This window comes from Corylus avellana, chromosome ca10, assembly GCF_901000735.1.
Source record: "Corylus avellana chromosome ca10, CavTom2PMs-1.0".
In the NCBI taxonomy this organism is placed as follows: Eukaryota; Viridiplantae; Streptophyta; class Magnoliopsida; order Fagales; family Betulaceae; genus Corylus; species Corylus avellana.
The window spans coordinates 6,744,992-6,763,405 of NC_081550.1; the positions used below are offsets into that span (position 1 = coordinate 6,744,992).

Below are 18,414 nucleotides of genomic sequence, written 5' to 3' on the forward strand. Positions count from 1 at the left end.
CATTATTGAATGCTTTAACAGGTCCGGCTAGCTAGTGGTTTAGGAATTTGGATTTAGTATGACATTAGGCATTACAACATTTATTATAATTCTTTAAAAAAAAAAAAAAAAATGGACGTTAGTAAGCGGTAAACCCGACACGAAATTAGCGAATTAGTTTTGTGGGGTCTAACCTTTTTAATTAAATGAGTTGTGTTATGGTTAACATATATAATCTTAGATAAGTGCTATAAAGCCAAACAAATGAACCTAGAAAAATTTTTAAATTGACGTGGCAAGGATTTTTTTATTAAAAAATGCAATTCTTTCTCCCTTGTCTGCTATTCACGATCTACCACGTCAGTTTAAAAATTTTTCTGAGTTCATTTGTTTGACTCCCTAACACTTCTCATAATCTTATATATATCTCTGTCTTGACACTATATATATATATATATATATATACCACTAAATTTTTGGTATATATACATATATTTAATTTCATGCCTACTAAAATTAGGATGGTAAAACCCCTGAATTACAATTTTAGTACTACAAATATTGTTTAAAATATATATTAGCAAAATTTGAACTGTGGTTGTTCAACAATATGGCCGTTGAGAATCATACTTATATAATTATATATATTTAATTTTTCTTTGGTTATTATATATAAATATAAATATGTATTAACTAAAGCAATCAGAATTAGGAAACAAGAGCAACTGAATGAGCAGAAGTCAGAGGGCTTTCAAGTTCTGGAACCTCTCACCTATGTATCATCACACGCGCCTTACTGAAAGACGAGAAGCGCGTTGCATGTACGCGCATGATTGATTTGTGCACTTCACCCAACAGGAAAACACGAGGATGCTCTCACAACTCAACCACTGAACCACATAAAAAAAAAAAAAAAAAACGTTTAAAAGCAAATAAAAATTATATATATATATATATATAGCATTTCTCTATAAAAGAATAAAGACGTGCTATAACGTAAACACAAACCCAATTTTTTTGAAACTTCTGTTATCGCCTGTCGGTTTGTACCTTTTCTTTCTCTCTCGAGCACTTCTGCCTTGGAGAATGGAAAAAGGATGAATTAGGAGAAGAACATGTACTTGTTTATCTCCTGAATTTAGCCGTTGAGGCGATTTTTTTTTTTTTTTACTTGTATATTTGTTATATATTAGTGTCTTTCATTGGGAGACAACTTTATAGAGAGAGAGAGCTGCGAGAAATGGCGGCGAGTGTTCTGGCGGGGATTCTGATTGCGGTGGCGCTGTTGCCGGCTGCTTTGGTGCTGGGCGGTTTTTCAGCGACGCTGAAGCTGGAGAGAGCCTTTCCGGTGGGCCAACGAGTTGAATTGAGTCAGCTCAGGGCTCGGGACATGGCCAGGCATGGAAGAATGTTGCAGTCTTCTTCCAACGGTGTCATCGATTTCCCCGTCGAGGGTACCTACGATCCGTTCCACGTTGGGTAATTCTATGGTCGACTCTATATATTTGTGTGTGTGTGTTTGTTTGTTTGTTTGTTTTTTTTTAATGATTTTAGATTTGAATTATGGGTTTTTTTTTTTTTTTTTGGTTCTGATGTGATAGTGTTGGGGAAAGTTTAGATCTTCTGTGGCTTTTGATTGATTTTGGAATATGGGTTTTCATTTTTAAGTAGTTTTCTTTTGTCGGTTTTTGTTTATATGGGTTTTGATGTTCAACGTTTGTTCCTAACGTTTCTTTATCTGCTTCTTATTTATTGTGTTAGAAATTTCTTGTTTACTCAACTATTATTATATCCGTTTTCTTTTTTCTTTTCTTGTGTGTCTTTTGATGTTCAATGTTTGGTTTTTCTTTTTCTTTATCTTCATTTTGCTTTGCCTCCTGTTCTCTGGGTTCCTCTGGAATCATTTGGAGTATTTATTTTTGTATTTTGATTAGTTTTATTCCTTATTTTGGTCAAAATTTGATTCATTAGTTCCTTTGTTACAGGCTTTATTATACGATAGTCCAACTGGGTTCTCCTCCAAGAGACTTCCATGTGCAGATTGATACAGGAAGTGATGTTCTGTGGGTCAGTTGTAGCTCCTGCAGTGGTTGCCCCCAATCGACTGGGCTCCAAAAAGTATCTATTTTCCTTATCCATATTCTTTCTTTTAAGTCCTGTAGCTTTCTTTAAACAATAGGCGCAATATGGTGCTATGAATTTTCAATACCATTGCTTGCTTTTCCTCCAGATTCAGCTCAATTTCTTTGATCCTGGGAGCTCATCAACAGCTTCATTGGTCTCTTGTTCAGACCGAAGATGCAGTACTGGACTTCAATCGTCAGATGCCATCTGTTCTGTTCAGAACAATCAGTGTGCATACACATTTCAATATGGAGATGGCAGTGGGACATCCGGCTATTATGTATCCGACTTATTGAATTTCAACACGATTCTTGGGGGCTCGGTGACCACGAATTCTTCGGCTCCCATTGTCTTTGGGTGAGGCATCATGAATTTTTCATGCCTAAGATTATGTTATTTTGTCTGTTGATTTGAAGTTGGAAGTCATTGCCTCAGATGTTGGATTATGAAACAGGTGTAGCAACACACAGACAGGAGACTTGACAAAGTCAGATAGAGCAGTTGATGGGATTTTCGGGTTTGGGCAACAGCAAATGTCTGTCATCTCACAACTTTCTTCACAGGGAGTAGCACCAAATGTATTCTCCCACTGCTTGAGAGGGGATGATGTCGGTGGAGGTATACTGGTATTCGGGGAAATCATAGAGCCTGGTATAGTTTACACTCCACTTGTCCCATCACAGTAAGTTCTTTCCTTGGAAGTAATCTGCAAAATCTCAAAAATAATTTTTTTTTACTGGGCGTTATGTTGAGTGCAATGTGATTAGTTGTAAATTTTATGAAAGTAACAGTTTATAGGTTTTCATTAGGCTTCTTCACGTATTTTCACAAATTTCTCTTATAGGTTCTTTTTGGTAAGTAGTTTTATAGTTTTTAATCTAAACTACATTGCCCGTTTGACTTTTCATAGCTTCACTAAATAAAAGAATTGCAATAGGTAACTGTTCTGTAGTTTGTGATCAATAGTGCTTTCTCATTCTTGTGATTCTTGACAGTTTTATAAGCTTGTCCCCTTCCTTTGAGTTTGTGATACTTTGAGGTGATCTTGTTATATGGATCGTTGGTAATACTCTTTAATTTTTATTTCTGAAACTGAAAAGCTTAAATTCTTAGATTTTGCACATTGTGGTGAGACCAAATTTTAAGGTATAAGGGATTAGCATATCACAACTTTGAGTGCCGTGTTGCTTAAATATCTTAAGTTTATGTTTGAAAAAAGGGAAAATGGTCTCATGGTCATTGCAAATTTGTGAGGGAAAAAGATATTGTTCACATATTTGAAGAAGATGGGATCGAATGACCAATTTCTTGGTAGTTTGAGTATCTGTTCTGGAAATCCTTATAAAGCTTTCAATCATAGTCATGAGACTAGAAATTTGTTGCTCAAGTCTGGATCGTTTATTGTTGTAGAAAACAACCGGGGTAGAAAACAACCAATCTCTGAGGGAACCTATACCTTAGATTCTAAGGGAACCTATACCTTTTAGATTTTGGATTAATTCTCTGATTCTTTTATTAATGAGCTTGATGTCTTTAAATAGACAATTACAATGCATAGTGAAAATAAAAGACTAAGTAAAATAAACTATTCTAATGATATTACTTATCTCTAATATTTATATTCTAATCCATAATCTAATGTTATCTATAAAGATAACATATTATCCTAAGGTATTTTAATCCTAAAATACCTCTATTATTAGACCCCTAGTAGTTACTATGAATAAGAATATTAATCCACAACATTCTTGAAACAGTGGTTCAATAACCTTACCTTCCGATTTTGGAAAGTAACATATATGATATCATAGTCATTAATCGCTAGGAATCAGAGGCAATTTCTTCTCCTTAATTAAGCTACTGGAATAGGTTCAAGTTCTTTAATTGATCTCATAATTTGTTTACATCGGCCGTTTAATGTACCAGCTCTCTCTTGGCCTTTCTATTTTGCGTGTTAATTAACCAAACCGGCTGATACTTGGAGCGAGATCTCAGTTTTTAAAAATCCCCGTCAGAGTCAAACTCAAAACTTCCAAACTAATTTTTATTAGGTCAAAAGGCAAAGATACCTATAAATAATTAGGGTTGCAAGATTAACAAACACGGATAGCACAAACGATTTTACCTCAGATTCTTAATTTACTTCTACAAGTTCATTCACCACCCTAAACAAGCAAAACTCATACGCTAGTTTCAAGTTCAAAGCTTAAAAGTGTTTCTTTTTTCTGGTGAAGTAATATAGGAGAGAAGTAGATGAAGCCTACTTAGAATAAGCTCCAAACTCACCCCAAAAGGAGTACTCTGAAATAGTGTAACTTGAGCTACTATGCTTTGAAAATTAAGTAGCTATTCTTGAGCTGCAGGAGTAAAATCCTTGATCAATTTACAGTTCTCTCTTTTTTTGACATTTTTATCTGAGTATCTGCGGTTCCTCTTAAGTTTGACAATGAACTTATTGGCGTTAGTTTGTGGGAACTTTTGAGTTAAAGGCCAATGGAGAGCTCATATTTAGCGCTCCTTGTTGGCAGAGGATTCTGCAGTTTATGTCTTTGTCTTCATCTTTCTTGCTATTGAAGAGGCGAAACTTAAATTAGATACAAAATTGGATCAAGAGGCCAAAACTATATAAAATAAATCCAATTAGTCAAATGCTAAAACAGTGCCTAAAAGAGGGAAAAATAGTTCTTAAGGAAAATTTTTTGTAGAGATATGTAGAACCTTTAGGTCTCCTGAACATTTCAATTCTTTTACATGTTGAATAGCTTGCTGTACATGATAAGTTTTATTTGAAATCTGATATTACAAAGTTTTTTGGATACACCCCTCCTCTCCCTTTTGCCCCTGAGCGGGATCTTTTCCCTTTTTGTTTTGTAATAGATGCTTCTGAAAATTAGATCATATAAAACTTGACTGCAGCAGTTTGACTGATCACTTGTCTGTTTTAAATTTCAGGCCTCATTATAATTTGAATCTGCAGAGCATTTCTGTCAACGGCCAAATGTTATCCATTGATCCAGCAGTGTTTGCAACATCAAGCGGCAAAGGAACCATAGTTGACTCCGGGACAACTTTGGCATACCTTGCAGAAGAAGCTTATGATCCTTTTGTCAATGCTGTATGTTTCTTTTGAGCAAACTCTCAGTGTTTAACCATTCTATTTGGAATGATTATGGGAAATATTTGAAGCTTTTTTTTTTTTTTTTTGTCAAGAATGATAATACAAGTATTTTGAAAAAACTTTGAAGCATGTTATTTTCTTGACCTGCAGATAACGAATGCTGTTTCACAATCTGTGCAACCTGTTATTTCCAAGGGAAATCAGTGTTATTTAGTTACCACCAGGTTCAGTTTTGGGTTATATCATCTCAGTTCCTTCTTCCTTGAATGCTAGTCTTTTCAGACGATCTTAACTCTGAAATGAATCTTTACTTTGTGTTCAGTGTCAATGATGTATTTCCCCAAGTTAGCTTAAACTTCGCTGGTGGCGTATCAATGAATCTAAGACCTCAGGACTACCTCTTACAACAAAATTCAGTTGTGAGTTTTCAAGTTTTGATTTTTTTTTTCTACCTTTTCAATTGTTGTGGGCTAGTCTGGATATACCGGTGAGTTGAAGTGGGTTGCAAGTTGCCTATTCAGTTGAACAATCCTTCCAATGATTCCATGTGCTTGGCTATTTGGCTCTCTTTGTTCTATTTCATGCATTTAAAAGCACATGTAGAATGTCAACTGTGACTAGTCAACCAATTTTTTCCATTATTCAATTAAGCGGGAAACTTAGAGTGCATCTATGTAATGCAACTTCCCTGCTATTCTCACTTATAAATCCATTATTGACTTCAGGAATATTGCAATACCAGATTTGATATCCTGCACTAACCCTCCTTGACTGTACTGTTTGCGTTCAAGTTGTTCCTATTACACATTGAAGATTCTCTAGTATTACTGGTTTCTTAAATAATGTCTTGCCTGACCATTTCCTAGTATAAATGCTGCTCCTACTCTGATTGATTGTACTATTGCCATCCAACCATTGGCAGTGGTCTGTTTTGCCTAGTAGAAATAACCCAAACAAGCTATGAAGCTCAGTAGCATTCCCAATACATAGCTCTGTTTCTATCACAACATGAAGAACGATGGCTTCATAGTTTTATTCTTTAACTTTGGTGAATTTCCTTTTACAGGGTAACTCTGCAGTCTGGTGCTTTGGCTTACAGAAAATACAGGGTCAAGGGATAACAATTTTAGGAGGTATAAAGACTGACCGGAAACTTTGCTTTAATTGATAATTATGTTAAAGCCACTGATTTAAATCTTCATATTCTGTCAAATAATGAAAACTTGGACTTTTCCTGAAACCTTAAAATCAATTATGTTTGTTTTGACAGATATTGTTTTCATTTTAGATCCTAGTAGACACCATTTTGCATGAGGTTTTTGTTTATAGAATCTAACTTCCTTGATATTATTTTTTTGGATCACTGAAAGCTTAAGTGCTTAACATGATCCTGGATCTGCTGTTCTAATTTGGCTTCTGAATGTCACTGGACAATTTCCTTCTTTTCTTCATTTTCATTTTCTTTTTCTCCAATTGGGGCTACTCCTAGTTTGGTTTCACATTCGATTTGTTAGAATCACAGTAGTTACTCTAAATCTTCTTTTTTAGTACTGTGTGCTTGAACTGATTTATTTCTTACTTTTCAGATAACCATTGTGCTTTAAGATAACAACACACTATTTCTTTTTGCAGACCTTGTTCTAAAAGACAAAATATTTGTTTATGATTTGGCTGGTCAACGGATTGGATGGGCTAGCTATGACTGTGAGTTTCAATATCCTTTCTGAAATGGCCTTTGGACATCACATGAGAAGAAAATAACATATATTGCAGTAAAGAACAACACAAAATGGTTCTATAAATCAATGCTTTGGTCATCTGTTGATGATTTATAGATTATGAAAAGCATATTGACTTGTTCAAATGCGATGTGGGAAAAAAAAAAAAAAAATGCAAGGATTACTCCCTGTTGTCCAAATGCCCTCCAACTTAATTGAGTTTATGCATGTTTGAATTCTAATCCCCTGGTGTTTGAATTTATCAAATTAGGTTCGACGTCAGTAAATGTCTCTGCAAGTACAAGTGGTCAGAAGGAATTTGTCAATCCTGGGGAAGTAAGTGAAAGCAGCTCACTACGGAAGGAGCTAGCAATAAGCATGATTGCTTTCCTAATGCACATATCACTGCTTGGCAGCTTCTTGTTTTTGTAGCATACAATGTGAAAGGTGTGACTTCTGAGGCTACCTTTCGTTGCCGGTTTATATTTCTAACAATCGGCAATGCCTAATGTTGTTTTACTGTTAGAATTTAGATTGTTGCTTTGCAGCACAGTTTGCAGTAGGTTTTGTGGCTGCTGAATATTTCTTCATCAGCCTCCTAGAATTACACGTTCTTCCTTTGGCAGCATTTGTAAATCTCATTCACACGGATTATTGGTTTCATAGCAGAATATTTGATACACACAAACTTTTCATTTTTCTTACTTCTGTAACATATTCTTTAGAGACAACTTCACTTATACACCTCCTGAACTATGAAGCAATTTTCAATGTCCCCCTTGCTCCCCCTTTCAATTATCTTAACAGAGAAAGCAAAGATGATCAAAATACACTTGTCTTCATCATTGACATATTGAATGCAGAGGAAAGAGAAAACAAAAAGGAAAATAGAACATTATGATTTTGGTGTGTATATGTGTATATATTGTTGTTCCTGCAATATTGTTTCTACAGGCAAGTTTAGTTGGGTCATTAATATAATTCAAATACAATGATTTTTTGAATTACTGTTATCAATAAGCAATTCATTTTTTATAGTATGGTGGATTTAATAATTGATTTTTAAAATATTCTTCTATCTTAAGTGATTTCTTTTGAGTGGTGGCAATGACTCCAATGATATGGCTTGGTTTAGTTGTTTGATTAAAGCAAAGAAGTGAAAAGAAAAGGATAAATATACAAAATTTGTTTTACCATGAGAAGGGCCTGGTGAGTTTCAATTTCTCATTGACCTTAACTTTGGTCCGGATGAGCCTTAAAAGGCTACTTTTACAGCCACCAATCACACATTGACACATAGCCTAAAGCAGAAAAAATGCACAAAACTAACCTATAACCTAAAACACTAGATTTTAAAGGGTTTCTTCTTCTTTCTTCGTCTTTCTTCTTCTTCTGCCGACAACTACTCTTTCCCCTTGTCATTTAACAAAGAAAGAGAGATGTTGTGAGAGAGGGAGAAAGAAGCACGGGAGAAGCTGGAACTCAAAGAGAGAAACAAAAGACCCGTGGGTTTGTTGAAAAGCTGGCCGTGGGTCACGCCAAACCCATGCCGGCCAGACCTAGCCACCCAGGTGGCTGGGTCTGCTGCCTGGGTCACGGCCAGTGTGTTTCCGTCTCCGGTGAATTCCTTTAGGGTGATAAAATTCCTAAAGGGTTAACCTTTCCCTCTAGGATTTAGGCCCCGTTTGGTTTGCGAAATAGACCCTTGGATTGGACTAGCTAACACTAGGTATAGCTAGTCCTTTGTTTGGTAACACTCTATTCCTAGGAATAGTCTATTCTCATTGGACTACTAATCTCATACACACAAGATTAGCTAAGTCACTCAAAAATGAGTGGCTTAGCTAATCATTTCTTGTATGATTAAATTAATTGTATAAATTGCTACAAAAAACCCCACTTGTGGAATTAAATTTCGTTCTCTCTCTGATTCTTCTATATTTCTCTCTCTCTCTCGCTCTCTCTCTCTCTCTCTCTATATATATATATCCGTTTTTCTTTTCTCCATCTCTATATTTCGTTCTCTCTTTTTCTATCTCTTTCTATTTTCTCTTTGATTCTTCTGGTACAGTTTTTCTGCAAGTGCAAACAATTTTTTTTTTTCTTTATGCCGTCTCCTTCTCTGTATCGTTTCTCTTATTATTTTTATTATTATTATTATTATTAATTCTGTTTTTTTGATTTCTTTTGATTCTCTATACCGTTTCTCTCTAATTTTCTTCTCTCCGTTTCTATGTTTTTGTCTTTATGTACCCTTTTTTTTAAAAAAAAAAATTTGTTTCTTTGTATCTCTTTTTTCTCAGTTTTTTTTTTTTTTTCCTTTTCTTTTCTTTGACGGAGATACAGAATCTGCAAGATTTTTTTATAAAATACAAATATATAATCTGTTTTTTGATTTCTTTTGATTCTCTGTACATTCTCCAACTATATTTTTTTGATTTCAAGATTGAGTTTGATTCTGTTTTCTCCAACTATATTTTTTTTTATATAAATAGTTTTGTAGCATAATTGCATTTGAAAGTCCTTAATAATATAAATTGTATTTGTATTATAAGGGTATTTTAGGGAATTTGATCACAATATGATTCCATTCACCAACATATTGCATTGTACCAAACGAAGGAATAGGATTAATTAGTCTATTCCAGCGATACAATCAAACAAAGGAATGAGAATAACTAATCTATTCCATACTTTTCTATTCTCAGTAGTAGTTAATTCTTTTCCAATGGACTAGACATTCCGCGAACCAAACGAGGCCTTAGTTTTGAATCAAAAAATAAGTTTTAAGGTATTAGAATCGAATTTTGAGGCATTAAAATTTGGTTTTGAGGCTGAGTTTTGCAGAAAAATGGGCCGAAGATGGTGACCCACAGCTGAGTCTGGCCGTGACCCAGTAGCTGGGTCACACTGGCATGGTCTTGCGAGACCCACGGTGTGGGTCTGGCGAGACCACGCTGTGGGTCTGGTGGCCAAGGGTATTGGTCCTTTTTTTTTTCAATTTGATTTGCTGTCTTTGTTCTCACTTTGGTTTTTTGCAATTTTCTCAAAATGATAATGTGTCGGCTGGAGATTAGAAGCTGCAAAATGGCCATTTTACAAATGGTCCAGACCATATGGGCTCTCTTTCTCATTTACTTCTCCCTTCCTCAAAAATGTATAAATTTTTCTCTTTTATATATATATATATATATCCTTAAGATTGTAGCTGTTTCTTTTAAATTACTAATGTGAAGGGAGAGATTCATGATACCGTCTAGCTATCTACTTTTGCTGATGCGTTTTGATTTGCTTCTACAAATAAAGTTCTGTGAATATTGGATGGAAGTTTCAAAGCATTATTTTGCTACAATTTTGGATTTTAAATTTAAAATGTTACAGAAAATGAAGAGTACCAAAAAAAAAAAAAAAACAGATCAACACAGTTTGAGCCTAATTTGCCCATATCCTTCTCATTTACTTGGACTGATAACATAGTAGCATAAACCCATATTTAAAATGGGATTTACATAATTTGAAAATAGAAAGTGAACTATTAATTTATCATATATTATATTATTAAGAGCCAAAAAACAAAAGAGTCAAAAATATATTTCCTCTCGAATATAAGATAAGAAAAAGGAAGTAGAATACAAAAATTGATTAAGATAATGAGAGAAATCACTAAGAACAACAAAATGAAGTGAAAAGTTTCAAGCAAAAGGTCTAATCGAATTGCTTAAAAATTTGAATGTGTACCAAAAATGACGTTAATCTTAAGAAAAACACAAGAGATCAAAGTGATTTGACAGTCATGTCCTAGGCAAATTCTGTGAACATTACAATGTGTTAAAATTTCATTTATATTTACTTTATTTGAAATATTTTATTTAAAATCATTGGAATTTCAATTACCATTTACATTACCCAACAGTTTTGGGATTCTCAACAAGGGTTTATTGTTTAGTCAACAGAACAGAAAACACTAATCATAGCAAGGCCAAAGCTAGCAGTTGCTGCTCAAACATAAAAAGGATCATAAAACATACCCAGGCAAGAATATTTCGATTTCCTTTTAAGTGTTAAGTATAAACACGATTACAACCACTGTTTAGATGTGCAAGTTACATGGCCAAAAGCTTGCACAAATGTGAAGACAATTACCAAAAAAGAAAATCAAAATCTCAAAAGCCTTGCGAACATAAACTATACCATATCATTCATTTACTCCATTTTCATTCTGATGCAAAGAAAAGAGCGTATTACCAAAAAGTTACTTAACTACGTGAGTAATCACATCCAAAAGAAACCAAGCAACCAAAAGGGCGGACGGATTCAGCAATAGAACATCACATCCTTCACGTTGTCCATGATCACAGGAAGGGGCCGGTACTCCACTCTGCCCTCAGTCCCGCTTGTAGAGCCGCTGTCCGATGCCTCACCCTCAATGTAGTATCTTGCCCGGAATGCCGCCAAATGGGCATAATATGCAGGTGGCACTGCATGTGCAAATATCATTTCAGTGGTTTAAAATTGCATCAACAACTTAATGCTAATTTAGATGGAATCAAAAAAAGAAAAAGAAAAAGCGAGGAGATCAGACCTATGGAAACAGATCGTGTGCACCTTGCAAACCTGAAAAGGACATTATGAGTAACAGAATACAGAACACAGAAAACAGAACGAATGAGTATCAAAAGGAAATTACGTGTAACATAGATTGTTTGTTAACGTCTGCAATGAATCTGCACTGAATTTGTTCTCATCATACAGCACATGGTAGTGTGTTGGTCGGCTAGTTCCCTACAAGTGCGAGCAATACAAATGAAAATTCATATTATTACTTTACAAATCAACATATCTGTATGCATGCATAAGAACCCATTCATAACTCACAAAACAGAGTGCTTCAAAAGTTAATTCAACTAAATGGCTCTAGTTTTACCTGAATTCCAGCATGGCTGTTCAGGTAAAAGTCGAACCCTGTTGGATGGCAAATCCTGGTATCGACAACAGTACCTATACATTAGAGATTCAACAAAATCAGTGGCATTCAAGAAACCCAAAAAAAAAAAATGATCATTGATCACCGAGATAAACTTAGTAACCTGGAAGAATATTGCCACTCCGGTCAGTCTGATCACGACTTCTATGATCTGCAGGAAAAAGCCGTGTATGATGTCTTTTTTGCACTACCACAAAAGTAACAGGCGGTAGATATCCTTCCTCAAGTGAGCGACAGGCCTGGAAGAAAGTCTTACAAATTAGAGCTGCATCAAACTAATCATGCTCAACATAAGAAAACAACAAAGACACTTATTCAATCACATAGAAAACATGACTGATGATTGTTACTTGACTTGTACATGTAAGATTTTCGTGATTATAAAGTACATGAAATGCTCAGGCAGCAATTCATTCAGAAATAAAAGAATGTTGCAATAAACCAACATACAATACCAAAAAAAAAAAAAAAAAAGAAAGCAACACTATTGGATTTAAATCAAATCTAACAATCAATCATAACACTATTAGATTTAAATCAAATCTAACAATCAATCACATCAATTTCCAAAACTTCTCTTTATGATATGTTCCTTCTCATTACAAACTATTCAGGCATTCTTGTCTCGACACATCTTGGTATCCCCCTATACAGTGACTCCATAGTTCACTGCAAGATCTATAATACCTTTCTTATTGCATCCATCTCATAAAGCAGAACTTGACTGAATTGGCCTTCACTGACACCATCTCTGCCAAGTAAAACAAATTGATATAAAGACAAGACAGAACAAAAATATTTAATTTTTTCATAACTGAAAACAAATTTTACCTATAAAATATAATCCTGTGGGGTTTCTGATTAGTTGATCTTCTGAATGCAATAAGTAGTTCCCTGCAAAGAGCAATGGATAATGGGTGAGACCCAAAAAAAAAAGAACTCAACAACAGCAATAAAGAACTATGCATGTCAACTTCCTACCTAATCATTCCTCCATGAACTAAGCCCCTTTGAGAATCCTGAGATGATTTATAGAGATCTTGAATAATTTCTTCACGATGAGCCTGTGCAGAGACAAGTCCTCTGTACTTGGTGACCTCAGGCCAATCCATTGAAGCCACTACCTGTGTCAATCAATTGAACCATTTAATACAACTAAATTAAACAAAGGCAAGAAAAATGAAGAACATACCGCTGCTATTGATGGAGAAGAGTCCTCTCCTGGCTGGGGATGCGTCACATCCGCACCAAATATAATCGTAGGGCGATCAGTCACCAGAGGAATATTTCTATGAATTGCATCATTTAACACAGTGTTACGCCCCCCAACCTGTAAAGGTTTTACTTCTCTTAGTTCAAAAATTGAAAGCCCAAGATTTTACTAGAATCAGTTAAAATCAAATAGAACAAACAAACCTTCACATTGATTTTGAGGGACACATTTTCAAGATACTGCTTACTAAGCTTTGATGCTTGCTTGGGTTGACAACATTGAGTAACAATACCAAGTTCTGTTTCACAGACTCGTTTAATTTTCCCTGTCAACAGCAAGTAATCTTTTGAGCAAAAGAAACTGGTTCTTATCACAAAGTCGGAACACCAATTAAAGTACTCACCATACGACCCAGTGAAGTCGGGCAGAATAATTATCAACAGCTGAAGCTGTTTTCCTGGCTGTCCAATTTCTGTAAACTTCGCCCTACTTTGCTTGTGAATATCCCTGAGAGCCATCTCAACTTGTTGACTCTGAGCTGATCGTATGGGGATCAAAGGGTTTGGGTTGAAAGCCTAGCAAGATATTCAAAAGGATCCACGAAGTCAATTATTTAGATTCACAAAGGGTATCCGCACATCATGCAATCAAAAGTCATCATTTAATCGATGAAGTCATACCATTCCTTTGCTACTGCACATGTTGAGCAATTGGTCACAAAAATCAAATGGAAAATCTCTATTCACTCGCGTAGAGAAGTTCACACAAGTCCAAAAATCCACTCGACCACCATTGATCATTCTCTACAATATCAGAAACACAAAGGATAGACTAGGTTAAAATATCTTCATATTCCAAAATAGTTGTAATTATATGTAAAGCAATTTACTGGTTGTTAATAGATAGGTGAAAAAGAACAAAAATAATTTGCTAGAACCAAGCAACCAACTACAAAATTAAAATATCTAACCTTGTTTATCATGTTCCACTGTCCCATTCTAGGTTGTTCACTTTGTTCTCTCCCTCCATTATTATATAAAAGCTGCAAAAGTGAGAGTAAGATTAAATTTGGGCGTAAGAATACCTAAAGAGATCAAACAAAAGCAGACCAAAAATTACCATTGGAGATGGCAAAACTCGAGCCTCAACCAATAGATGTTCCTCCTTTACTTGGATTCCAAACTCCGTATTTACAAGCAAATTGCCATTAAAATTGTTTCGCCTAACCATCTTGTACAAAAGAGAAAAATCAATTACAACATTACTGACACATGCAGGTCTCCATTCAACTTCTTTCAATGAAACCACACTGAAAAAAAAAAAAAGATAAAACAATTTATCACCAAATTAAAAACATCAAAATACCTGCTTGATACTCGCTTCCCTATCTTGAGGCCGTTGACAAGTTGCTCTTAAAAGATTAGTTACTTGTCTTTCATTTAATCTCTTAGAGTATCTCTGTCCGGCAGCAATCTTACAAAGCTGCAAAACAAAGAAAATCTTTCATAAACTGAGATGAAAGACATAATGCTCATACAAAATAAAGGAAAAAAAAAAACAAAAAAAAAACTGTCTAGAAGCAATAAGACAACCTCCATAGGCAAATAAATAGGTTTCGTATCACTCCCAGCTTGGAGGGCAGGCAGATTCACATTCTTAAGCACAATATTATATTTCTCACGATAATATTGAGCAACTGATATTTTGGCATTATTGTCTTCAAGAGTAAACCTATAGGATCAAAAATCAGACAATAATCAGCCAAAAAAAAAAAAAGCACACACCAGAAAGAAATGCAGAGAAAGAGAGACAGGTGGTAAGGGAGAAAATCATAGTGACTCACGTTAACTGGCCAGTTGGTTGGGTTGTTACCCCAGTGACTTTGTAACTTTTGGAAAACTCCCTATTAGTAACCTCTACTTTGATTCCTCTCAGTGCCTTTTTAATCTGGGAATCAAAAAGAAAAGAGGAGGATCGCTCCATAAACTTAAGAAACAGATACAAAAAATGAAAAAATAAAATAAAAAAAGAAACAACTTATGCATGCGTCAACAAACAAATGTAAGCAAAAACTTTCTCAAGTAAATAGCTGAAAAGAAAAACATAGTATATGAAGTGCATAGGAAGGGACACCATCCAGCCAATGATTATAAAAGGAAACAAGAGAGAAGGCCATTTATCCTTATATATTATATGCCTCTAGAGCAAAGCTCTCTTAAACAAGCGTAGGCATTTATCAAAACTACCCAACATTTATCTCTCGAAAAGTTCGAAAATAATTTATCAAAAAACTATTTTGGAATGCAACATGCATGTTCACCATCTTAAATCATAAAGCCAAATCCTAAGTTAGGAAAAATAACCTTCAGCCGATCTTGATCAGACAGATGCCTTGATAAATTGAAATTAAAATGTTTTACAACAAAATCGGTCACAAAAATGGGTTCATAGAAAGCACGAGCGGACACATCTGCGATAAGAGAATCAAATGTCAAAACAAGGGAATACTAATACATTTCTTATTGAAAGACCCAAAGGAATAGATGGAAGAAATACCAATATTAAGTGAAAGCCCCATTTGGGTTGGACGAAGACTCTGATAATACCCTCTCCAGTAATCAATACCATTACCCAGCTCACCCGGTTCGCCCAACCTAGGATCGAAAAATGACCTCCCCACGACGGTGTAACTACAATCAAAATCAAACAAGTCAATACAAGCAAAAGAGGACTTTATATCTTGGCAATCTATACATACCAGGATAACAAAATGTACAAATTTCTAAGAATAAAAAATTAGGTTACAGCTCTGATGGTGCCGCTCTAAGAACCACGTCAAGAACTTGAATTGTTTCTTGTGGAGAATCCAGCTGCCTGCCGCTCAAAAACTGTCGAAGATGATCAATGTCAGGCTTAGAAGCGAACTTGATAGCCACTTTGAACTGACGCTCCCTTCTGGTTCTGCACGTCGGACAGAGAAAAGGATTCAGATAAAATGAAAATTGAAAAAATAAATTCGACAAAAATGGGATAAATTCCAACAGACAAAGATGAAAAATACCTCGTCGAACCAGATGAGGAGGCACGATCATCATTGTCTAACTTGACAACAAACTCCTGCGATATAAACGGCAATGGCCCTGCCGTATAGAGGCTCTTCCTTCCATCATATGCAGGATTTCGCATACCCAAATGTGATTTGTACGTCGTCACTAGCTGTTTAATTATATCTCTGCTCACTTTCTTTGAAGTAATCTCAGGTGTGATGGAAACCTGCATTTCAAATTAAAACAACACCGCATATCATGTAATTGTATCCCACCATAATAAGGATCTGCGAACCAAAATACTAAGATATCAGAGCCGCTGAAGTAAGTAATGAAGAAAAAATAAATCTGACAAATAAAAATGTTTTCGAAAGCAATTGTAAAACAAAAAACCTTTAAAATATGACCGATTTTATATTTATATTTAAAAAAAAAAAAATCAGGGGAAGAACTCACATCGTAGTGATGGAGATCCTTGTCTGCGACTTCCACCAGAAAATGGTTGGCTCGGACAAAGGTTTTCTTCCCGATTGTCCCGTACCCGGGCCTCTTCGGAAAGTCAATTGCCTTTGATGACGTCGGCGGCGCCGGAGCCTGCAATGTCAGCTTCTCCGAGATTTCACGGTTCAGAGCATCCTCCGTGGAGGAAGTAGAAACTGGTGGTGGAGCCGAGCTGGACGGCGCAGAAGAATGCGATGAAGCTGGAGCTGCTGGAGGAGGTCCAGCAGGAGAAGCGACTGGTGGAGGTGCAGTTTGACGAGGACCCGCCGGACGTGGAGGCGCCGGACGAGGCATCTCCGGGAAAGAAGCGGCTTGAGGAGGCGCAGAGTAGCTTGAAGGACCACCGCGGCCTCTTCCTCCGCCTCCTTCGCCACCCCTACCTCTTCCACCACCACCGCCTCTGCCTCTCCCGCCCGCCGGAGACGGCTGGTCGCGGCGAGAATCAGGTTGCCTACCACCACCTCGACGCGACATTGTGGCTTAGCAGAAAAAAGAAGTCTCAGAGCGTAGATGATGGCGACACAGTGACAGCATGAAATACAATAAGGATCCGGCAAGAGCAAACGACGACAGAGACTCAGAGAGTGTGTGAGAGCGTGGAAATGGGCAAGAGCATGTATATATATGTGTAAAAGACCAAAAAATCTGGTGAGAGGAAAGGACGTGGAAATATGGGATGGAGCCAATGGGTGTGGGAGTCGAGACGGCGGCTAGTGTCTGACGTTTTTACCCTCCTCCTTCTTCGAAGCAGGCATTTTAGGGTTTGTATTTAAAAATGAGATTCCTTCTCTAATTTACAAAATTAGAATTATATACCATAACTAACTTTATTTTTAATGAAAACATGCATAATAAATAAATTACTTTTTTTAGGCCTCGTTTGGTTCACAAAATATTTAATTCATTAAAAAATGATTAGTCACTACTGAAACTACTGAAAATAGAAGATTGTAGAATAGATTAACTATTCCTATTTCTTTATTTAGTTAATAAAAAAAAAAGGAGCAAAAGTCTATGTAACCTTATCGTTAAAGAGAAAAAAAATTGGTCAAGGATAAGTAATACTCATTCCAAGAAAAAAAAAAAAAAAAAAAAAAAAGGCTATTATGCTAGGCCGCGCTGGCACAGTGACGTCATTGGATATAGGGGACCGCACGGTAGACCCCTCCGCACATGATTATTATTTCTTAAAAACCGTTTTGAATTTTGATCAAACTGTTTTTTGGTGGGGATTAGAATCCGTACAGTCTTGGCAGGATTCACCTCTTCCTCCTCCTCCTACGCGTATTTGCGTGGAAATATCAAAAACCGAAAACTAATGCTAATAAAATAAAATATAATTCCTTACTAAATGGACACGTGTCGAATAATGGGATTTATAGTTTATGTTTTTTTTTTTTTTTTTTTTTTAATTCAATATTTGGAGTGTAATTGGGAAGAGGTATTTGATTTGATAATTAAAATTTTATTTTATTATATTTAATGGTATATATGATATTTTATTATTGAAAATTTTGAAAATTATATGTCAAGATGTTTAGAATATAGAGTTTTATTTTAGGAATAAAATAAATAAAACATCTGGATTTAACGTACGTGAAATAAAAAGAATCCTGAGATTTTTCTTTGCGTTGGGAAAAGAAAGAAAAGTTTGTGGGCTCGTGGTTCATGGCGGCAATTAATGGGACATTTATTCACTTCACTTCAGTGATATTATTGCAAGCTATTTT

General features: G+C 35.6%; 2 protein-coding genes across 2 annotated transcripts; one reads left to right on the top strand and one right to left on the bottom strand.

The window, feature by feature from the left end:
* The first annotated feature begins 1,004 nt into the window (after nt 1–1,004).
* LOC132164194 (aspartic proteinase 36-like) lies at nt 1,005–7,715 on the top strand. Its single transcript, XM_059574631.1, has 10 exons — nt 1,005–1,458; nt 1,965–2,097; nt 2,210–2,460; nt 2,558–2,785; nt 5,056–5,218; nt 5,372–5,445; nt 5,544–5,640; nt 6,288–6,354; nt 6,854–6,925; nt 7,211–7,715. The coding sequence occupies exons 1-10, from the start codon at nt 1,220–1,222 to the stop codon at nt 7,369–7,371; spliced, it is 1,485 nt and encodes a 494-aa protein (XP_059430614.1). The 5' UTR covers nt 1,005–1,219; the 3' UTR covers nt 7,372–7,715.
* Nucleotides 7,716–10,970: 3,255 nt separating this feature from the next.
* On the bottom strand, nt 10,971–17,294 carry LOC132163514 (protein argonaute 5-like). The gene is made up of 22 exons (XM_059573824.1): nt 16,640–17,294; nt 16,198–16,409; nt 15,942–16,097; nt 15,693–15,826; nt 15,500–15,606; nt 14,980–15,083; nt 14,729–14,867; nt 14,502–14,618; nt 14,256–14,366; nt 14,107–14,178; nt 13,817–13,939; nt 13,540–13,711; nt 13,340–13,461; nt 13,116–13,253; nt 12,905–13,047; nt 12,755–12,817; nt 12,611–12,674; nt 12,027–12,162; nt 11,864–11,937; nt 11,627–11,721; nt 11,522–11,553; nt 10,971–11,417 (listed from the first exon to the last, which is right to left on the bottom strand). Exons 1-22 carry the CDS (start codon nt 17,156–17,158, stop codon nt 11,254–11,256), a joined length of 2,997 nt encoding a protein of 998 aa, XP_059429807.1. The 5' UTR covers nt 17,159–17,294; the 3' UTR covers nt 10,971–11,253.
* Nucleotides 17,295–18,414: the final 1,120 nt, after the last annotated feature.